Here is a 24949-nt window from a genome sequence, read left to right as displayed (position 1 = left end):
AGTACTATAGGTTTTGATACCTTTCGTGTTTGGGGTTTTCATAAAAAAAAAAAAAAAAAAACAACCTCCATATTTGGTATTCTGTAATCCACTTGATTGCAGAATACCAAATATCACAGACAAAATTGATCATACATCTAGGTAAAACAAATGATTACTTTACATACATGTTGTGGAAATATACTAAATGTGTAATCACAGTGCTAACCAGTAGCATTTATAGCATGAATTCCCAAAGATCTTTAAATACAGTCTACTTTTCCAAAACTACCAAATTGATCATACTACCAAAATTAAAAGAAGATATGACTAAATATTATTGATCAGTTGAAGAATATGAACTGTGAAGATACAAATATGTATTACAAATCAGACTGAGACTTCCATCAAGGAAAGTCTGCACCAAAAATATTGTTCATAAAGAGAAGTAATGCAATTAGCAAAAGATGTTGCTAATAACTGAACTAAAATTAGATTCAAGCATTGTACAGGTACATATGGTATTGCTAATTCTTATTTTTAAATAAGTGTTTTTCTTTAATCAATTAGCAGTAGTTACATCTATAATTTAATTATAAAATATTTTTTAAGATTTTACTTTAATGAAAGATATTTTAGAATGTGTTATTGGAAAATGTTAGAAGTTAGTACTGCAATTATGAGTCTAGTATTCTTTAAAAAAAAAAAAAATCCATATGCAGCATATTGTTTTAAATGTAACCTGGCAGTATGCCATATAAAATCACAAAGTCTAGGTTTTAATACTTGCCTACGCTACTTTCGACCTTGGGTTATTAGAAGTAACCCTGAAATTGTTATTAGCTATTCAGAAACACATTAGTTCTTTTCACCGACTTTTTAGTTATAGACCTTAGAGGCAGCAGGCATTCTGTGTGTTATCAGATGCTTTGTCTAAAACACTGATGGATCCAATATCTTTCTATTTCAGAAGATTTAGGAGAAGTCCGGTTGACCTGCCTCCCTAAAATCCACTCATGCACACCTCGATAGTAAGCAGTGTTACATCACTTTGGTGGCAACGAATGTGTAGAGTGGTTCTCTTCAAGATGCCTGGTCAGCATGAAGAGGAAAAGACTAAACCCTCCAACACATGACAACACGACAAAACAAATGGCCCTCAGTCCCCAGCAGATTTCACTCCCCCTCTTACAATGCAGAGAGGATCAGAGTGGAAGCAGAGGGTTCTAAGAATCTCTGGGTACAACCAGGCTGCCGTGCACGAAACTGAACTTGGCCTGTTACGATGTAAGATCGCTCATCGATGAAGATAGGATATTAGAACTATGATGCCTTGTATGAAAACAATGCATTCCTGGAAAAGGAATTAAAAATTTGGAATATCATCGGCTTGGCTGAAACAAGAAGAAGAAATGAATCACTTATAAGTTTATCAAGGGGAAATCTTCTGTACACCATGGAAACAGTGAAAAGAGTGAAGCTGGAGTTGGCCTTCTGGTCCATAAAGATATAAAAAGCAACATTTTTGAATTCAAAAGTACATCTCCAAGGGTTTCAAGACTACTACTCAGGATTTCTAAGAGGTACAAACTAAAGGTTATAATGATATATGCACCAACATCGAGCCATGATGATGAAGGGGTTGAAGAAATGTACTCTGAAATTTGAGAGACTTCTAGATGAACAGAAAACTCACTACACCATTATTTTGGGGGAATTCAATGTTAAGATTGGAAAGAGACAAAACAGTGCAGAAAGGTAAACTACAAGAAATTTTGGAATTGGTGAAAGAAATGAAAAAGGTGAGACTTCAGACATTTGCAAAATCTCGAGGAATGTCAGTAATGAACACTTCAAGTTTTCAAGTGGACATAGAAGAGCCCAAATGGATTAACAACCAATGAAATAGACTTCATCCTAACAGAAGATGTATTGTGAATGATGTTACTGTCCCGAACAAGATAAATGTTGGAAGTGATCACAGAATGGCAAGATCCACACTTGATATAGATGTAAGAAAAGAAAGGAAAAAATTGACTTGAGTAAATAATACAAAGGTCTTTGAGATAACAAAAGAGGGGGAAAAAGCAGTATGTACTGCAACTTTGAGCTTCTGAAAACCTTTCAGGACCAAGATATTGATGAGGAATACAACAATTTTCTGAAAGTGATAAAGCCTGAGAAACTTATAGGTAAAAAATCCGAAGGAAAAAAAATTAGTCAAGAAACACTTGTCATGATGAACTGAAGATGACAAATGAAGATAAGCACTGACAAGGACAAAATTTAGTGTACTGAGTTATGCAAAGCCATTAGAAAGAGACTCAGAGAGGACATAAGAAGATTAAACATAAGAAAAGTAGAACAAGCATTAAGGGAAAACAAAGGACTTAAATCAGCAGTCATGAGTAGTAATACAGAAGGACAAATGATACTGAAACTGAAGAATACTGACGTTGTACTTATAAATAGTAGAGAAAGCATAATTCAAATAGCAGAAGACCCCTATAAAAATTATATAAGGGGCGAGGAAATGATGCTAGCAGTGGGGGAGATGGATTACAAATTAGCAACACATTCAACATACCCAATATTCTTATTCTTCATCAGGAAGAATATCGGGTTTGATTCTTCATTTTCTTCAATTTTCATTGAAGAAAATGAAGAATCAAAAAGCCTTGGGTGAAGGTGAAGTTACTGTAGAGTTGTTAAAATATGGAGGAGGAGACATTGCACAGAAACTGGCAAGACAGGAGATAAATTGGAAAGTTTAGACTAATTAGCTTGTCCCACATCTACAAGTTGTTCACAAGGGTCGTTTCTAACAGATTAGAAAGAATACTTGAGAATCAACCAAAAGAGAAGCTGACTTTAGAACAGAATTCTCAACTATGGATCACCTTCACATAGTATTGCATTGCAGCTAATGGTGAAAACAAATGAATTGTGGATTATGAAAAGGCATTTGGCTCCATACAGCATAAGGCAATGTTTCAAGCACTGGAAAGACAAGGCATAGACACCCCATACATTATGATTTTGAAGAAAATATATTAGAATGCTACCTCCTTTATTAGACTAGACAAGGAGACAATATCTCCGAAGTTGTTTACTGCTGCCCTTGAAGAAACTTTCAGAAGATTAGACTGGAAGAAAGGAGTCTATCTGAATGGAGAGTATCTAAACCATTTAAGATTTGCAGATGACATTGTGGTCATAAGCCACGATCTCAAAGAATTAGAGGAAAATCTGTTATGCAGAGTTAGTAAGGATTTTGGACTAAAGATGGATATGGCTAAAACAAAAGTAATGATGAATAAGTCATGGCACAGAATGGAATATAATCACTGAACAAGCAGTAATTGAAAAGGTGGATTCATATACCTATCTGGGACAAGTCATTAGCTGTAATAATGATAATGGCTGTAAATCAAGAGAAGAATAAATTTTGGATGGATAGCATTCAGGAAATATAGTCACATACTGAGGAGTAATATCCCAATTTGTCCGAAATGTAAAACAATGAACCAGTGTACCATGACTTATGGAAGTGAAACTTGGGCACTCACTGAAAAAATGGAAGAGAAGCTGAAAACTACACAGTGAAGAATGGAACAAATTATATTAGGACTCAGACTGTTAGATAAGAAAATAAACACCTGGATTAGGCAGCAAACACAAAGGCCATTCTTATCAAAACTAAACAATTGAAATGAACTTGGGCAGGACACACAGCTTGAAGATGATGACAGATGGACTAAGAAAATAACAATCAAAATCAAATCTTGATTTGATTGTTGTTATTGTTATAAAGATGAACTATGCCTGGGCAGGACGAAGCCAGAGGAAACTCTGGTGGAGGTCCGCAGCGGTTCTGACATGCAAATCGATCGTCAGACCCGGGTATAGGGGCGAAAGACTAATCGAACCATCTAGTAGCTGGTTCCCTCCGAAGTTTCCCTCAGGATAGCTGGCGCTTGAGGGAATCAGTCTCATCTGGTAAAGCGAATGATTAGAGCCCTTGGGGCTGAAACGACCAAAACCTATTCTCAAACTTTAAATGGGTGAGAAGTCCGGCTTGCTTGACCTGAAGCCCGGACGAAAGGATGAGTGCCCAGTGGGCCTCTTTTGGTAAGCAGAACTGGCGCTGTGGGATGAACCAAAAGCTAGGTTACGGCGCCCGATGAGAGACGCTCATGAGACCCCATGAAAGGTGTTGGTTGCTATTGGTAACTGAAATGAACTTGGGCAGGACACACAGCTCGAAGATGATGACAGATGGACTAAGAAAATAACAGAATGGTATCCATGAGGAGATGAAAGAAAACCCGGAAGACAACAACAGAGATGGACAGATGAAGTTCATGGGTATTAAATGGATGGCCATTGCACAAAACAGAAGTAACTAGAAAGTTGCTGGAGAGGCCTTCATCCTGCAGCAGATTGAAAATGGCTGATGATGATGCATAAACCACCTACTGTCTTGACTATGTCTGTCCATCCATCTTTGTCTAACAACTATGCTCCCGGTGGATGGATTTTCATGGAATTTTATATTTAGCTCTTTAAGAAAGATTTGTTGAGCAGTGGTTTTTCTCCCCCCCCCCCATATTTCTCCACCAATATATATATCACAGGGTATACGGATATAACTTGTATATTATATATTTGTTGCTTTGCACTAATTGGGGGAATGAATTGGCAGATGTGCAAATATGAAAGTTTGTTTTCTGATGAGGTTTTTTTTTATCAGTTTACTAAATATATACAGGCAGTTTTCGCTTTACAAGTTCCCGGGTTTAAGAGTCTCCCCCCCCCCCCCAAGTATCAACAAAATCGAAAATATGAACATTAATTGCAAAAAAATGAATGTTAAACATTCATAAATACTGAATTTCAAACCACGTGTAGCTATACAATACAGTGTACCCCGCTTTACGATATTAATCAGTTCCAGAGACACCATCATATCATTAAAATATCGTAATATGAACCAACCCAATAACACATTTGTTTTTTGGTAATTTGTTTCAAGATCTCGGAAGTTGAAATTTTCGCTGTATAACTAAGCTATTTATCTCTCTAAAATATCATTTTTAAGGTCATGAGCGTGACCTTAAGGCCATATAAAAAGGTCGTGAGCATGGTTTGCAAATTGTATTAGTTACCAATTCAAATCATTAAAATGCACTACAATTTCATCGTTATCATATGTTCTGTTATAAGAATCAATTTTAAACGCCTTTGTGATATTTTTCTAAAGCATATTTCTGGAGGTTCTTGCATTTGGGAAAATACCGATAGCTGGAATTGTGTGGTTTTTTTTACGTTATTATGGTGAAATGTGTTTCCCCTTTACTGAAATCTTCAATCATATAAAAAACAAATTTTCAGAATCTTCTCTTCATTCCTTTTTTTTTTAAGCTTTGTAAACTTGTTACTCCACACGAATTGTGTTAGTTGCAATTTGTGTGTGCCATTAAAAATACTTATGCATGCAATCGTGAAATTTATAATTAAAAGAGAAGATTATCTTGGAAACAAATGCCTCTTGAAACATTTCTGAAGAAGACAACTCCTTGTGCCACAAACCAACGAGTGCCGAGCCAATAATGAGTGATCAACGAGTGTGCATTTAGTTGATGGTGAAGAATAAACATCCTTTGACATTTGCAAGTCGTAAATAATTTCTCTATTATTATAATTTGCTTGATTTTACAGGCTACATTTTGATTTCTTTCGATAAATCAATCATTGTTTAAACATAAACTAATTAGTTAACTAATTTCATTGTTGAGAACGTAACCCCTATTTTTAACCTTATATCTATGGGAAATAAATTCCCGCTTTACGAGTTTTCACTTTACAAGCGTGCGCTAGGAACGAATTAACTCGTAAAGTAGAGAACTACCTGTATATCATGAAATATTCTCTTCTTCTTTGGTCCTTAGCTGGCAGCTGGGGGAGGCGGTTGGCCACGCAACCAGTATGCTGCTGTAGGTGCCGCAAGGTTTCGGACTTGCTCTGTGATGTTCTTCCATACCTTACGATCAATGGCGTCAGTCCTGGCCTGGTTAAGGTCGAGACGTCGGCTCTTCAAGTCATTTTCCATTTGCTTGGCCCACGTTTTCCTAGGTGCGGTCTGTTGGATGCTCCATTGGGTGGGTCGTTGTCTCCAAAGGAGTCTGGATGGTATTCTGTTCGTGCCCATTCTACATACGTGGCCAAACCATCTAAGCCTTCGCTTCTGGATTTGGTCGGCAATAGTTGGTTGCTGTTGGCATCTGGCGCGGATGGTATCATTAGTGATGCGGTCGCGAAGAGAGATGCCCAAGATCTGCCGCAGGCATCGCATTTGGAATACCTCAAGTTTGTTCAAATCTAACTTGAGACAAATCCATGTTTCCGATCCGTAAAGAAGAATGGGCAGAATCAAAGTCCGGAAGAGTCGGATTTTAGTCTTTGTGGAAATGTTGGTCCTCTTCCACAGACCCCATTTGAGCGAGGCGAACACAGTGGCCGCCTGTCCAATTCTGCTGTGGATTTCCATGGTGGATGCAACTTTCTTCTCCTGGACCAGCGACCCAAGGTATTTAAAGTCCTGCACTTGCTCGATCTGGACGCCTTCGAGATAGATGGTGGCTTGCGACCCATCTGTTGTCAGGGCCTTTGTCTTACCAGCATTGATCTTCAAACCGTATGGCCGGGCAATGCAGGCAATTATTACATGAAATATTACTATTTGATTATTATATTAATCACAGCAGAAGCATAAAATATGCTAATTTCAGTTTTTATTACAACCGAAAGCCTGATAGGCCATCTGTTCTATCAAACTTCAGTTTACTGTTTTCCCTCCATGTTATTCATTCCATATTAGACCTTCATCCCCAGCTGGATTAAGCCCACTCCTCTAATTCTTGACTGAACTACTTACCTCTTGGTTTGCCTCTGACCACAATGACTTTTTTCATATTTTGTCATTTATAATATGGTCTGGCTGTTGTATTCATCTATTAGTCTTTATTTCTTATCCAACTTACAGTTAATAGATGAAATTGGTTTAAAATATGCTTTACAAACAATGAACTTTGTCTTTTTAGATAAGTTCCCTTTTTCTCCAAATGAATTTGTTCACAATTTGCTTCCTGCATTTGCTGTGTGAGAAAGATATAAATATTACCTATAAGTTTCTGCTTTACTTATTCTGTTGTTTGTTTCCCTGTCTTGCCTTCATTAAAGACTATTTCTAAATATACAAGATTACTAACTTGATTCAATATTTGATTATTTAATCTCCACTCTAAATTTTTCTTACCAACTTTCATAACTTGTTTTTTGTGTAGCCAAATTTCATTCCAAACTGTTCAATTTACAACCTTTGTCTAATTTATCGAAGTTTTTGTGAGTTACCATTTAATACAGAAAGTGATCAGCATACAATAAAGATCCAATTTTAAATGTCCCATGCTACACTTTGTTGGTAATTTGCATTCTTTTATTAGATGGTCCATGAAAATAAAATGGCGATAAGATACCAATGCCACCTCACTCCAAGTTTAACCTTATCCCATTTTCCAATGCTTCCATCATTTTTAATTGCAAATTCCCGGTTTTATACAAACATTTTATTCCACTTATGTAATTGACTTTTAATGACTTATTTTCCATAAAATTTGAGAGGATAATTTTAGTTACTCTATTTACTGATTCATAAAAATATTTAATTCATACTTTTAAAATATCCTTCACTTCCATTTTGACATTGCCCTTTTTGATTGCTTTAGTTATTTCTTCCCCCTTTCCCAAAATTCTGAAATTATTAAACACCAAAACATTTTCCCACCTTCATGATACTTGTTTTCCAAGTCATTCCTTAAATTTTTTTTTCTTCTGCCTCTTACACCATTTTAGCTCTTTTGCTTTTTCTTTAGATTACAGTAAAGATTTATAAAGTCAGTGTTGTTGAACAACATTCATAATTTCTCAGTTTAGTTCTTGCTTCAACATTGTTAAAAACAAAGCATATGACAGGAGACCATGTACTGAGCACATAATTGATATAGTCTATATTTTTAAAGTTTCTTAAAAAAGGAGAATTTAAAATATTAAGTGAATCAGCATTGCCATATGCTTTTCTAGGATTTTTTTTAGCCTGCAAATCACACACTCACACTGTTGCAATATGGCCTTAAATGCTGATGCGCCATAAAACTATGAAGCGACAACAAACTGCTCTGGAGTTCTGCACACCATGCACCTTTCAATTATTTATATACATTTTCAGTATATTAAATTTTCTGGTGTAAATTGTAACCATCTTTTCTTAATCTTAAATTGTAACAGTAAGAGATAAAACTACTTTATGGACTTTCCCTTTTATTTGGCTTAACAAAACCAAATATAAATCAAAAAGAAAACATTAAATTAAAAAACCAACAATCAAAATTAGTATGAAACCAAAGCTTGAACTATAAAATCTAATAACGAAAAGGGAATGCCTGACTGCGAGTAATGCATAATAATAGTACTATTCTGTAACTTCATTCTCTATGCCAAGACTAGGAAGATTTTTGTATAGTAAAATCCACTTCCATTTTTGTCAAACTCCTGACTTATTTTTGCTAAATTTACTGTTCACCCATTTCTGCAACTTTATAACTTGGCAGTACACCTGAAATTGTTATGCAGCCTGCTTAGGAATTGTGAACAGATATTGTATTGTTATTTCAGTATTATGAAAACTAACGTCTTCCTTCCTTTCCTAGATTTCCATTTTTAGCATTGCACTTCATAGCTGATTGATATTGTATTGTTATTTCATTATTATGAAAATTGTAACGTCTTCGTGACTAGTCATTCACACTGTTCTGCTGTTTTGCAGCACCAATAAGTACTTTACTTCAGTGGTAATTTTGTCTGCATACAGGTAGTCCTCAGCTTATGTAAATCTCTAATTTACATAATGTTTGTGGTGTCAAAAAAAAAAAAAAATCAACTTGTTTGTGGTAGTTGCAGGTTGTACATGTGCAAGGCAGTGTCTCACCCAACCCAGTATAGTATTTCCATGGTATTTCTCTGTAAACTTTATGCATTGTTTGTGTGTGTACAGTGAAATTTTCTTTAATACTTGCATTGTGTTATTAATGGCAACAATGTCTAGCAGACGTTACAAAAGAAAAAGATGTTGACTCAAGTAAAATCCAACCATCCCATCTGTAGAGTAAAGCTGCTGAATTAATTTTTATACTTTTGCTTTTTCAATTTAACTTTATATAAATTTTGAAATACATATGGTATCATAACAAAATACAGCAAACCCCCGCTATTCGCGGGGGTTACGTTCCTGAGAAATGCCGCGAATACTGAAAACGCGAATACTGAGTTATGGCTCCCATAGTAATAAAGGGGTTCCGTTCCAAAGTATGAAATATATAAGAAAAACTAGTCTAAAATTTTGTCTATGTATGTATTATATGTACCTTCATAATATGACTATGTATATAGACAGTACCTAGTGAAATGCAAGCATATGGCATCGAAATGAAAATAAGAAACAATTTAATATTAAGTGTAATATTTATTAGAAATTTCAAACAAATCTTTCAAACCAGCGTCTTTGCTAACTAAAAAACCTATCCCGCCAGTGCTATCACCAGTTTCGCTAAAGTGTTGATAAGGAGTTTTGCGTTTTCACGAATGATGAGTGAATTTAACGGAATTTTATTTTGAGTTCGATCTTTTATCCACAGATTTAAAGCCTTTTCCGTTTTTTCTAATTTAACATCACGAGTTACAGAGCAAATTTTTGGCTACGGCGGATTTTTTCTTCCGATTTTTTGATTGATCGTACCGTTGACTCGTTGATTTTATAATGTTTTGCCACTGAGGAGACACTTTCACCATTAGAAATTTTGTCTAATAACTAAATTTTATTCGCTAATGTCATCACCTTCTTTGATATTTTCACATTTCTCTTGTTATTCGTAGTTATATTTTTGTAGGGGTTAGAAAGAACTTGTCCACAATAAAGTCACTTTCTTCCGTTAACACACTCGAAAAAGTCTGTTTTACACTGCAAAACGGTAGATTTATCACTTTTGTAAGCATATGAATTTATAAATTTATTCAATTTATAAGCATATAAATTAAAAGCAAACGACGAAACCTTCCATAACAAGCGCATAACACATATTGAACAAGGATTAGCGAGAAACATTCACGCTCGCGATTTTGTCACCCCTCTCCCCCCACCCACTGAGCGCTGTTCTGACCGGGAAAGATAATTTTAGCCATGCTCATGTTTTTTTATGGCGGAAAATATCCACGGCGCTTTAAAATTCACATTTTTTAGGTTTCATTTTATATTAAATCGGCGATCGCGAAACCGCGAATACAGATACCGCGAATAGCGGGGGTTTACTGTATATAATATGTAAATATTTTATGGATTTTTTTATTAATTTTTTATTCTTTGTGAAACAAAGGTGTGGGTATAACAGTGGACAAAAAATTCATAATAAATGAATTAATATTTCTTGTTTAGAAGAGTGTAAAGCACCAAAACAATATTAGCAAGATATAGAAGTGAAAAATGGTGCAAATGTGTGTTTTTGGTATGAGATCCCAACTTACATAAGTTCTCTGGAAACAATCTTTATTATGTAAGTCAGGGACTGCCTGTATCTTATAGATCAAGAGTGCAACTTTAGTGAGATGAGTATAGTTTTAAACTATTATTTAACCCTCATTTTTCACTGAAAATAATACAAATATGATTGCACACTTCATTAGGGTTAACTTATGCTAATTGTTACTTGATATACTATAGTATGGAAGCCAAACAATACATACAAATATTGGAAGACTAATGTAGCACAGTCTTATAGAGGATACTAAAGGACTGAATTGGAGAACATTTTGATAATAGCGGGCTAGATATCTCAAGGAGAGTGTGGCCTTTCACTCCATCTCAGAAGGCTGTTCCAACATGAAAAGCCCTAATATCATTATGGCAGAAAAGATCTGAGGAGAGGATATTTCCAACAGATGACAACCAGTTTAACTCATTCCACAAGCACAGCTTAATCCAGAAGCTCTGCTTCATTCACAGGTTTAGTTTGCTCAATTTCCAACATCCAGCAGTTGGACTTTGACTGCTCTAGTTGATAAAGACCGGTCCAACTTTTCTTCCAGCTCACACATGACCTCCAACCCCCACAAGAAACATTCCTTTATTTGGTGAGTGATATGTTATACCAATAAAATTACAATATTTAGATTATTAGAAGTCTGCAGAGTGTAATTGTATGTATGTTCATGTAATAAGGCATTTTAAATTTCTTTATTTTCTTAGAGAGTGTAGTGTCATCTTACATTATTTGCACACAGGAACTTTTTTTTTTTTTCTTTATTTGATATTCCAGGTTTGAAAACAGTTATCAGTGAATTGCCCCCTTCCTCTACAGGATTAGTGGCTAGTATTTGTAAAAAAATTACAGGTCGTTTAAGTAATGCAATTGCCAAGGTAAGTTTCTTATACTTTTTAATTTTTAATATTATTTGCAATATAATTTTGTATGCACATTTAATAAGGCTGATTTTGCTGTTTAAATAGTAATAAATTTACATTTATAATATAATTTCTTCCTTTTTGTATATAATTTTTTTCCTATTTAGATAACATTCCAATTTTTGGTTAGAATCTATTTAACTTTCAGTTTGTAAATTTTTAAATTTACAGAAAAGACTGCTTTAATCTTTTTTGTAATTATGTAAGTAAAGGCCCTGAATCAGTATGCATATTTCTCATTCAGCTGACTAATTCTGTAACAAAATTATGCATTTCAAATGTTGAGAGGTGTAACTTTTACCAAACAGTTGACTTATGTTTGGGTAAAACATAAGCCACACCTTGTGTACTGTGTACAGGTCTGGAGGCCCCTCATTTTAGGAAGGATGTAGAGTTACTTGAGAAAGTACAGAGAAGGGCAACAAGGTTGGTGAGGGGGGCAAAGGGATCCTCTTACCAAGAAGGTCTTGAGGTGTACAAGGCCTTTAATGGGTTGAGCAGGCTCAATTCTGATGGATTCTTCCTCTTGCTCAGATTATAAACCTGACTGGGCATAGATTCAAATTGAGCAAAGACAGTTGTAGAATAGTGTGTGTAAATTTGCCTTTAGCCAGTGGACAGTTGATTGCTGGAACAAACTTCCATCTGTCGTGGAAGTTGATAGCTTAACTAAATTCAAGGTAGGAACTGGACAAACTTTTAGAGGGGATGGATGTGGGAAATGTTTTTTTTTTTTTTTTTTTGGCTGATGCTACATAAGCTTGCATCGCATGCCTCTATTACTGCTACTTACCATGTTCACTGAGGGACATATAATAAATGCACTCATGATACCTCAAACAACATCTACAGAAAAAAAGACTGAGAATTTGTTTAATCATGAGTTAGGTAGGGCAGTGTCTTCAGTGAACAGCAAGGTCAAAATAGGTTCACTACAAGCAGTTGTGCCCCTTTGTTTACTAAAAAGTCCATATAAATATTTATGGGATAACTAATACTAAATTAAACTGCTGTTCTCTACTATTACCTAAATTGTACAGTCTGGAGACTCCTAGTCTCTTGCATGGAATTCTAGGATAAGTGACCTAAATTCATTTTCTGAAGTGGGGTATAGGACCTATAAAACCTATTCCTTTCAACATATATCATAGTTCCAGTTCAAAATAATTTGCAATTACTTTTCAGTCTTAGATATTTTAAAGATGCAGCTAAAGACATGCACACTTAAATTCATTATTAACATTAAATGGTAATACATATAATTAAATAATATGCTCTATAAATTTTGAACAAAAGACATTTTTGCCTTTTTTATATTCATTAGCCTTAGTAGAGGCATATGATGCGAGAAAGCAAGCTTATGCAGCATCAGCCAAAAAAAAAAAAAAAATTCACCCCTCCGTTCAATCCAAATACCTGTCCAGCTCAGCCTTAAATTTATTTAGGCTATCAACTTCCACAACAAAGGATGGAAGTCTGTTCCACCAACCAAGTACCCGCTGGCTAATGGCAAACTTCTGCACATCTATCCTACATCTGTCTTTCCTCAATTTGAATTTATGTCCTCTCAGGTGATTATTCTGAGCAAAAGGAAGAATCCCATCAGCATTGAGCATGCTCAAACCATTCAAGGCTTTATACACATCAATCAGATCACCTTGCAGGTGCCTAGTCTCCAGACACTGTAATTTGCAAAACTTAAGCCTTTCTTCGTAACAGCAGCCCTTTGTTCCATTCACTAACCTTGTTGCCCTTCTCTGTACTCGTTTAAACAGCTCTACATCCTTCTTAAAATGAGGCTTCTAGACCTGTATACAGTACTCAAGGTATGGCCTGACCATTGCCTTATACAAGGGGATAATCACCTTATCCCTGCTAGTAAAATTCCTGTATATCATTGACAAGACACCATGAGCTACTCTTGCGGGCCATCTGCACTGCTCAGAAAACTTCATATCTGCCTGCACAATTACCCCCAGGTCCTTTTCGTTCTCTACCACTGTCAGTGTAGTACCACAGAGTTGATACATTACTCTGGTGTTACTGCTTCCCATATGTAGTACTATTCCAAAAATAAAGCAGTTCAAATGTGCAAATATAATGACTGAAGTAGTCCAGCATTTAAAATGCTGAAGTACAGTGGCCTGCTTTTGCTTCAACTGTAATAATCAGTAAGAATGAATGAATGTTGTTAAATAACATTTGTTGCTTGATTTCCCTCTTTTATCCAAGAAAATTTGTAGATGAGGCCTTTGGTTCCATCCTTAATGAACTTTATTTTTTTCAGACAGTTAGGCAAAGCAGCATGAATAGATAGGCAACTTTTCATTTTTGTGTATAATTTTTATAAATAAATAAAGACCTGTACTTCAGTATATGAATAAACACTTTCCTAGACCATAAATTTAATTTGTAACCCTCCTCCAGTCTTATTCCTTTGCAGTAAAAACGTACATGAAGTAATGTAATGCAAATAATGAGAAGAAATAAGAACAAGTAAAAAATAATTTCATCAATGATAATATCTAAACATAACATTACTTAGATTTGCTAAATAGACAATAATGAATCCAGAACAGAAACTAATTGTTTATTTGACTTCCATGGCAAAGTTCATCACATAGTTTTGATGTTAGAAATATAGAGAAAACATACAAATAACAGTTCCCATAAAGAAATTGTCATCAGAGAATTTAATGAAAGTGTATTGGTATAGTTGTATTTCCCTTAATAGTCATTAGAAAAAGTAAGATGCCGTTACAAATGTTACTTATATAATATTCCATGTATACTTAATTCTTTCCCCCTTGTTTCATTTCTGCCAGCTATAATTTTAAGATAAAATATAAGCAAATTTTTCTTTTTGTAATAACTTTGATCAAAATTTAGTTAGATTAAAACTTTTGATACAGGTAGAAGATCTGAAATCTGAACATTTTTAAAACCCCTGCCCTCTTCTGAAGCAGTCATTTCACTTTCATGCAAAATTCATTCGGTATGATGCTACTGGATGGCAAATTCAATTATATTAGATCAAGGTTAAATAATATTTAATTTAAAACTTCCATAAACTGTTGGCAGCTTTGTATATATACATTGAGTGTTTGGCAGCCAGCAGACTTTCAACTGCCATGAATAAAATCTGTCGTCCTGACTCATAAATTTTACCAAATTTATTTCTAAAACTTTGATTGGATCAGATTGTCATGCCTTGGGTAACATGTCAACACAAATTCACACATTGTAAGATCAACTCTTATGTGCTGACAAAAGAAAGTGCACTGCCGGTTGTTAGATATTTTGTTGGTGAATCTCTTTTTTTATATATATGAAAACCCCAAACACGAGAGGTATTAGAACCTATAGTACTTAGTACCCTGCTGGGGTTGAAGGTTAAGAAGACAAAAGAAGATATTTCTTAACATTAGACTTGAACATCTGTACACTATAATTTTCGGGAAGTATGTATGAAGGAAGGTGAAAAGCTGGTTCTGCGAGTTTGAAGTTGGAGAGTAAATGGATGTTGACTGGTGGTGGCTCATGTTCGAACTGTTTTGAAAGAGACAGTGGGAATTATAGAAGCCAATTAAGAACAACAGTGCCCGTGGAAGTATCTGTAGAAAAGGCATGCAGCAGGAACAGTACGTCTATGAGACAGCGAGTGGAGAGACTCTGTTAGAGCAGTCATTAATTAACCTAACTGCCCTCTTCTGAATGGACTCTAGAAGCCTGAGAGATGTGGGAACAATATTCCATGGTAGGATGGATTTGTGATTTGTACAGAGTGAACGGCTGTTTGGAAGAAAAGTAACGCTGAGAGTGAAAGAGAAAACCAAGTTTTTAGATGCAGAGGAAGCAATATTTGTGATGTGCTTGTGCCATGAGAGATTAGAAGTGAGGATAATCCTTAAAAGAAATATATCATCTTGCCTAGAAATCGGAGTGTCACCAAAGATAAGCATAGGAGCTGAAGAATCCTTTTTGTGAGATATAAGGCAGGACTGAGTTTTAGAAGGATTGAAATTAACTAATTTGTCTTTGGCCCACTGGAGAATTACTTGGAGATCAGCATTTAAGGAATTGGTAGCAGATATTTGAGAAGTTGAAGCTGATTGAGCAGGGCAAGGTTTCGGTTTCTCAAACTGGAAGGTGGAATGCAATGTGCTATCATCAGCAAAACTATGGATAGGATTTCCAGTCAGTGGAAGAAGGTCATTAATATACAAGAGGAAAAGTGTGGGAAAGATCTGAACCTTGGGAGACACCAGCATTAGTAGAGAAGTTAGAGGAAAGAGCTATCTACCATCACCCTCAGTGGGCGGTCATAGATAAAACTGGATAACCAATTGCAAAAAACAGTTGGCAAACTATAAGACAGAAGCTTCTTTAGAGGACCTTTATGCCAGACATGATCAAAAGCCTTTAAGATGTTAAGAGCAACTGCTTGTGCTTCATTTTTCCATTGAATTTGTCCATAAATGGGTAAAATAAGCCAGGATATCACCAGTGGATCGACACTGACGGAATCCATACTGTCAATCGTTGATCAGACGGAAGGTTTCTGTGTGGTTTAAAAGTTGCCGGTTAAATGATTTCTCGCCGACCAGGGTTAGCCAGGTGGGCAAAGTGCCTGCCTTGGAACCCAAAGGTCGCTGGTTCGAATCCTGCCTTGGGCTTGGATCAGAAGAAAATGTAAAGCCTTTGGGAGGTGCATCATGGCCACAGAAGCCGGTGCAGCAACAACTAACAAAAAAAAAAAATAATAATAAATTGATTTCTCCATTACTTTAGAAAGAGTAGAAGTAATTGGATGGGAGGGATTTGTCACCCTTTATAGCAACTGGTTGGATATGAGCAAATTTCCAAGTAGAAGGAAAACACCTTTTGAATAAGCAAGTGAAAAAAAAAGGTGACAAAGAACAGGAGTAGGTTCAGGAGAACAGGTTTTGAGACTAAGTGGAGAAATACCATTAGGACCTGGAGCTTTCTTAGCATCAAGATTTGTAAAAATCCTTCTGACATCCTTTTGATGGAAGACCACAGGAGGCATTGAATGGAGCGTGTTGGGAATTTCGGGAGGTGTTTTACCAAGATCATTAATACATGAGTTTGAAGAAAAATGGGATGCTAGCAGGTGGGCCTTATCCTTGGCTGAAGTGACAATAGAACCATCTGGTTTTAACAGAGGTGGAAGCAGTGATGGGCAAAAGTTGCGGCTAGTAGCTGTGGCAAGAGACCAGACTGTTCGGCTACCATTAGGGCAAGAAGCAAGTTTTCTACTTTTAGCCTGTTCAAAATCTAGTTTGGACTGATTAATAACTGCTTTAGAATTGTTGTGAGCTTTGGGGTAGGCAGAAAATGAAACTGAAGAATTGGAAACGAGCCAATTATGATATGCAACATTCTTGTGTTGAACAGCTTTAGCACATTAGATAAAGGTCGATTTTAACGTGGAGTATGGAATAAAGGATTCCGTTCCTACAAGAATAATTTCACTGACACGATCTGAGCAAATGTTGACATCAGAAGTTTGGAACAGTAATCTGTCCAAGGAAAATAAGAAAATAAAACTCGCAGGTCATCCCATTTTCCATTCTTGTAATGCAAACAACATGAGGTTGGGAATAGCCACGAGATAATGGGTAATTTGAAGAAGAAACAATCACCAAGTTGTGATCTAGTGTGCCTAAAGGTGGATGCCCTCGAAGGAACTAAATTGAGGGGTCCATCAAGCTCTCAGCTGCCCACATCAATGCCAGAGCTTGCACTTGGTCATCGTGCAACACAGCGGCAACCTCCAAGGCAGAATGCGCTGGTCCCAAAGGAACTAGTAGTTGTTGGTGACTCTATTATCAGGGAAACGGGGAACATCCTTTGTAAAAAGGATAGGTGGAACAGGACCAGGGTATGTCTGCCAGGGGCAAAGGTTGATGACGTTGCAGAGCAGATATCATCTTTTAAGGGCACAAAAGGTGATATAGTTGTACACGTTGGCACTAATGATATCAAGAGTAGAATTGCTTAACAAGTACAGGTCACTGTTGAAAAAAAGCCATGAAATAGGGTTGAATTTGAAAGTGTCTGCAATTCTGCCCAGACACGATAGGAGGGAGTATATGATGAGAGCCGTGTCGATCAATTTGGCCCTGGAAAGATTGTGCAAGGCTCAAGGGATAGAATTTTTTTCAGCCTGGACTGTACTTGTTAACAGGAGAGATTGCTTCTACAGGGATGGGATACACTTAAATAGAAAGGGTGCAAGAATATTTGCTGATGCTATCGAGGCAGTGTTAGGTGGGTCGGAAAACTGCTAGCTTGGGGGGAGACAAAGACGAATAGATTAACAGTAGCCACTGGCAGAGGTGAAAGATTCTTGCACTGCTTCTATTGGAATGAGCAGAAGCCTGAAAAACAAGATGCAGGATATTTCAGAGACTGCTGGGAGTCATTGTGGTACAAGTAAACACATGATTTGTGTTAGGGTAGCTAAGAATAGAAATAGGTGCATGTATATTTGCGTGTACACCAATGCTAGGAGTTTAGTAAATAAATTTGAGGTATTGCTCAAAACATCAAAGGCAGATATTGTTGGGATATCAGAGACGTGGTGTCACACAGATATAAGGAATGCAGAACTGGAATTTGGGAGTACAACGTCTACAGAAAGGATAGACTGGATAGGAAGGGAGGAGGGGTTATGCTATTAGTTAAGAAATACATAAAATCCAAGGAAGTGAAGCCAGTGGACATCGCTGGACAGTGCAGTGTCGAGTCAGTTTGGTGTGACGTAAGCATTGGGAGATCAAAATTGAGAGTAGGAGTGTGCTATAGGCCTAATGACTCTGATGAGTATAATAAGAAACTGTACAGGGAAATAGTGGGCCAGTAAATCAGAGAGTCTTATAATTGGAGATTTTAATTTCCCAGATATTGACTGGAATTTGGGGGCTGGTCACTCACACACTAGCAAGGCTTTTGTGGATTTATTGGATGATTGTTTTCTACATCAGCATGTTCGGGAGGCAACTAGAGGGAGGAATACTCTTGATTTGATTATCAGCAGTGATTCTTCATGCATTAAGAATCTGCAGATAAATGAACCACTAGGTGGCAGTGATCACAGTGTGCTAAAGTGGGATTTACTCAGAGGTAACTACCATTAGGGATAAAGGAAAGGGTTATTGCTTTCGTAAAGGCGACTACGATGGACTGAGACAGTATTTAAATTCTATACAGTGGGACCAACTGATGATGTTACCAACAGCAAATGCAAAATGGGAAGCATTCAAAGAACTTATCTTGGAAGCTACTAGGCTTTACATACCAACTAAGAAATATTGTTCAAGGTTTAGGCCAAAATGGATGTCAGATGAACTAATGAGGCATATGGCAGAGAAGAAACATGCATGGGATACATACAAATTAACACATGACACAAAGCCTATGATAGATACAAGTTGATCTGTAACCAAGTTACCAAGGAGGTTAGGCAGGCGAAGGCAGATTATGAGAAATCTTTGGCAAGGGATGCAAAGAAAAACAGCAAAGAGTTCTTTACTTATGTAAACTCTAGAAGGAAGGGGATGAATCAGATTGGTCCACTTGATATCAATGGGTCAACTGTTGATGATCCTGCTCAGGTAGCTAACAAACTAAATGAATATTTTGCATCGACATTCACACATGAGGAGTTATTTAGCGAAAGGGAAAGCCAGAGGTGTATTCAACTCTAGCAGTAAGTTAGACAATCTTGTAATAACTGAGAGTAAAGTGGAGGAGAAATTGTTGAAGATAAACACAAGAAAGGCACCCGGGGTGGATGGGATCTATCCAGTTATATTAAAGGAGGCAGCAGAGGAAGTAAGCAAACCCTTAGCCATAATTATGAGAGCTTCCTGGACTCAGGGGAAGGTACCCACAGACTGGAGATGTGCAAATGTGATCCCAATTCACAAAGGAGGATCAAAGGCTGACACAAGTAATTATAGACCTGTGAGTTTAACTTCTGTTCCAGGAAAATTAATGGAGGCACTAGTTAAAGAAGCACTGCAGGATCATTTAGACAAGACTTCAGTTATAGCTCGGACACAGCATGGTTTTGTTAAGGGGAAGTCTTGCCTGACCAATTTGATTGGATACTGTGATGCAGTCACAAAGGAACTGGATGCAGGGAATAACTTTGATATTATATACTTGGATCTTAGAAAGGCTTTTGGTACTGTAGCACATGGAAGACTGCTGCACAAATTGGAGCAGTGTGGCATTGGAGGCAAATTGCTGCTGTGGATAAAGGGGTGGTTGAGGGGGAGAAGACAGAGAGTGGTAAACAATGGACACTGCTCATCAGGACTAATGTTATTAGTGGAGTCCCTCAGGGCTCAGTGTTGGGTCCATTATTGTTTTCTGTATTTATAAGTGATATTGATGATGGTATATCAAGTTTAATGTCCAAGTTTGCAGACGATACAAAGGTTGGCAGGGTTGTCAAGGACACTATTGACACTATGCTACTGCAACAGGATCTGGAAAGGTTGAGCAGATGGGCTGACAGGTGGCAAATGAAGTTTAACATTAGCATTAGCAGATGCATATGATGCAAGAAAGCAAGCTTATTCAGCATCAGCCAAAAAAAAAAAAAAAACCCCACTCCCATTTCACCCCTACGTTCGTTCGAAATACCTGTCCAGTTGAGCTTTAAATTTGTTTAGGCTATCAACTTCAACAACAAGTGATGGAAGTCGGTTCCACCAACCAACCACCCGCTGGCCAAAGGCAAATTTCCGCACATCTATCCGACATCCGTCCTTCCTCAATTTGAATTTATGCCCTCTGAGGTGATTATTCTGAGAAAGATGAAGAATCCCATTGGCATTGAGCATGCTCAAACCATTCAAAGCCTTATACACCTATCAGATCACCTCGCCGGTGCCTAGTCTCCAGACTCTGTAATTTGCAAAACTTAAGCCTTTCTTCGTAAGAGCAACCCTTTGTTCCATTTACTAATCTTGTTGCCCTTCTCTGTACCCGTTCCAGCAGCTCTACATCCTCCTTGAAATGAGGCCTCCAGACCTGTATACAGTACTCAAGATGTGGCCTTACCATTGCCTTATACAAGGGAATAATCACCTCCTTATCCCTGCTAGAAAAATTCCTGTATATCATTGACAAGACACCATGAGCTACTCTTGCAGCTCGTCTGCACTGCTCAGAGAACTTCATATCTGCCTGCACAATTACCCCCAGGTCCTTTTCATTCTCCACCACTGTCAGTGTAATACCGCAGAGTTGATACGTTGCTCTGGGGTTACTGTTTCCCATATGCAGCACTTTACATTTGTCGATGTTAAACCTCATTTGCCACCTCTCAGCCCATCTGTTCAACCTTTCCAGATCCTGTTGCAGCAGCATAGCGTCAGTATTGTCCTTAACGACCCTGCCAACCTTTGTATCATCTGCAAACTTGGACATTAAACTTGATATCCCATCATCAATATCATTCATAAACACCGAAAACAACAACGGACCCAACACTGAACCTAGAGGAACTCCACTAATAACATTAGTCCACGTTGAGCAGTGTCCATTGATTACCACTCTCTGTCTTCTGCCACTCAACCATCCCCTTATTCATAGCAGCAATTTGCCTCCAATGCCACACTGCTCCAATTTGTGCAGCAGTCTTCCATGTGCAACAGTATCAAAAGCCTTTCTAAGATCCAAATATATAATATCAAAGTTATTCCCTGCATCCAGTTCTTTTGTGACTACATCATAGTATCCAATCAAATTGGTCAGGCAAGACCTGCCCTTAACAAAACCATGCTGCGTCTGAGCTATAACTGAATTCTTGTCTAGATGATCCTGCAGTGCTTCTTTAACCAGTGCCTCCATTAATTTACCTGGAACAGAAGTTAAACTAACAGGTCTATAATTACTTGTGTCAGCCTTTGATCCTCCTTTGTGAATTGGGGTGTGAAACATTGACAAATGTAAAGTACTACACATGGGAAACAGCAACCCCAGAGCAACGTATCAACTCTATGGTACTGCACTGACAGTGGTAGAAAATGAAAGAGACCTGGGGGTGGTTGTGCAGGCAGATATGAAGTTCTCTGAGCTGTGCAGACTGGCTGCAAGAGTAGCTCATGGTGTATTGTCAATGATATATAGGAATTTTTCTAGCAGGGATAAGGAGGTGATTATTCCCTTGTATAAGGCAATGGTCAGGCCACACCTAGAGTACTGTATACAGGTCTGGAGGCCTCATTTCAAGAAGGATGTAGAGCTGCTGGAACGAGTACAGAGAAGGGCAAGAAGATTAGTGAATGGAACAAAGGGGTGCTCTTACGAAGAAAGGCTTAAGTTTTGCAAATTACAGTGTCTGGAGACTAGCCACGAGCGAAGTGATCTGATAGAGGTGTATGAAGCCTTGAATGGTTTGAGCATGCTCAATGCTGATGGGATTCTTCCTCTCGCTCAGAATAATCACCTGAGAGGGCATAAATTCAAATTGAGGAAAGACAGATGTAGGATAGACGTGCGGAAATTTGCCTTGGCCAGCGGGTGGTTGGTTGGTGGAACAGACTTCCATCCCTTGTCGTGGAAGTTGATAGCCTAAATAAGTTTAAGGCTCAGCTGGACAGGTATTTTGAACGAACAGAGGGGTGAAGTGGAAGTGGTTTTTTTTTTTTTTTTTTGGGCCAATGCTGCATAAGCTTGCTTTCTTGCATCAAATGCCTCTGCTAATGCTAAAGGACCACTCACTTCGACAGAGTACTTAGAAGGGTTGTTTGTGAGAAAAAGATCAAGTGCATTGGCAGTGTTCTGGTAGGTAAATGAATAATCTGTGCGAGGTCGTTAGTAATTGCAAAAGCCTCAGCATCTCGACCAGCTGGGTCTGTGTGACTAGAGAACAGAAGCCAGCTGGAGTTATGAACATCAAAATCACCAAAGAAAATTACCTCACTGTTAGGAAAGTTGGACTGTAGAAGGTCAAGTTGCAAAGAAAGGAAGTCAAAGAGCTCCGAGTGATTAGTGGAGTTGGGAGAACGGTAGAGACAACAGATGAATTTGACAGAATGAGGTAGAGAGATTTTAAGCCAGAGAAGATCGAAAAGAGGAGATTCCAAATTACCATGTCTCTGACAGAAAATATTGGAACGGACATATGTACAAGTACCACCTTTGAGACAAAAGGAATCATACAGCGAATAATTTGGGCATCTGAGATGAGCAGTAGTTTAATCAACCAATAACTAAGGTTCTGTCAGAAAAAGTACATGTGGTTTGGCAGACTGTAAGTGGAAATGAACATTGTTGAGATTAGAACTGAGACCATGTATATTTGTGAAATGAACTAGGAAATGTTTGGGAGGTTTAGATCTTTTTCTAGATAAGCTTGCTCTATTAGTTTGACAGTTCATGGTGTATTCAATAAGAAAAAGTGTGGAAAGGGGACATGGTGTGTGGAGTAATAAAATTTTTGTATATGGTGTTACTACTCATGGTGAGAATAAATCCAGATTCTTGACATAACATGGCCTCAACAAGCGCCCCCCCCCCCCGCACATGCACACTACTCGGACTCCCTCCAGTCATTATCTGGCAGAGTAGAGGTAGCGAGATTATACACTAGCTGATCCAGGAGCCTCTCAGAAAGTTACAAATAGGTTCAGTCCAGTGTACTAACTAGCAGCTGGCCTGTGAACAGCATTTTAGAGATGTACCCTTGAAATGTAATGAAATTTGGATCTTGCCATGGTGTTCATCCTAACATCAAAAGACATCCATCATACTGCATGATGGAAGAGATGGGGAAGGATTTTCCGGAACTCGGCTCTATAGACTAAACATGGGTTCTGCCACTTGAAGCCTCCAATAATCAAAGTGGTGGTATTGCACCGGTTGATGAGAGTCAATACCACCTAGTATTGCCTGGTAACACAGGGGGGTGGCATTCCTCCATATGGTGTGGGTGCCACACCTCGACCCCTACTTACATTGGTTCACACCTGGCCGGTTACCCAGGTGTGCTTGTGCATGGGGGTATATGCCGGATTACTATCAGTCCCATCATCGTGAAGGTGCAAGCAGAGGATTTGGCTGTCTCAGACCATCCAGACTTCGCTGAAATTTGGTCCACTTGACTTGAGTATCACCCGAATATCAGTTCCATCAGCGTTTTAGGCTCCCAGGCAGCAAGCACAGATTGTGTGGCATATATGAGAGAATGTCTGCGACAACCTCAAGGACCTAACATGGATCTGTAATAAAACAGAATGGCATAAACTCTTCTGGTTTTAACTCTCCAGAGTGTGTATGGAAATTTATTAAAGAAAACAAAACCTAAAAGCTTTGGTTGATAATTATGCTTTTTTATTCTTTGGTTGATTAGCTTGTGATTCTTAGTGAATTCAAAGTGTGCTACAATGAGTTTTTTGGTTAATTAACAGTCATTGCTCTTCAGCAGACAAAGCTGTAGTTTACATTTCAGTAATGTGTTTCTCCTCTCTGGATTTTTTTTCTTTTTGCATTGATTGTTGGACAGTTGATGGTATTCCATAGTCATATAACACTTTCTCAAGGCCACCAAAGCAACAAGGATTTTTTGTATCAGTTATGGTGGGGGGGGCTATTTAAAAGCCTTTACTTTTATTCCTATATACAGGTGGTATCTTTGGCTCTTGATAAAAATGAAACATTACTGAAACTATTTTATTGGTCACTTCAGTAATATTAATCACATAAAAAAATTATCAAAAAGAAGATAGTTGCACTGCCATATGTGGGCTCCCTTTATCTGTGCTTGAATTTTGACATTTTGTTATTGGTTTGGATTTAATGTCCAAAACCCAGCAATTTACAGGTTACCCGATTTCAGTTGTTGCACCTGTATCTACATATTGTATAACTTTTATTAAATACAGTTATAAATATTTAATATTACTGTGGATTTTGGTTATTTGGGAAACATTGGAATAGTGTATTTTGGCCCAATTAAGCAGCTGCCCCAACTATGCAAAGTTTCACGTCGATAGTTAAAAATGCAGTGGACCTGAGCTTTACGATTGCTTTTCTGTACGATCAAATCACGTTACAATAAACTTACCATAATAAAGTATGTTCGCTATATAATATGTAGTAAGTGCTGATCATTGTGATCATGTTTGAATTGAAATTTAATTCTATTAAACAGCAATTCTAATAAGCAAAAATAGGAGGAATATTATCCATAGGCTATAAAATTAAAGATATATTAAGCACAAATTTACACTTTATTACCTTACCAATTAAAAAATTGAATGATACGTAAAAATTGGAAGAATATTTTCCACACATTAGCAAAATAAAAATACATTTATGCTTACGTGCATAACTTAATATGCACATACTAACTAG

At 37.4% G+C, this 24949-nt stretch overlaps 1 protein-coding gene across 1 annotated transcript in view; it reads left to right on the top strand.

The window, feature by feature from the left end:
* Positions 1-24949, top strand: part of Cand1 (Cullin-associated and neddylation-dissociated 1) — a 290969-nt gene that overhangs the window by 89739 nt on the left and 176281 nt on the right. Inside the window, exon 5 of the mRNA XM_090385031.1 lies at positions 11406-11506. Within this exon, the coding sequence (XP_090241157.1) occupies positions 11406-11506 (101 nt within the window). The remainder of the gene's footprint in view (positions 1-11405; positions 11507-24949) is intronic.

The sequence above is a fragment of the Mastigoproctus giganteus genome, chromosome 11 (genome assembly GCF_048544385.1).
Source record: "Mastigoproctus giganteus isolate SK-2022 chromosome 11, ASM4854438v1, whole genome shotgun sequence".
Taxonomy (NCBI): Eukaryota; Metazoa; Arthropoda; class Arachnida; order Uropygi; family Thelyphonidae; genus Mastigoproctus; species Mastigoproctus giganteus.
The sequence above is the reverse complement of the archived record's forward strand: the minus strand, read 5'-3'. Positions and strand labels throughout refer to the sequence as shown.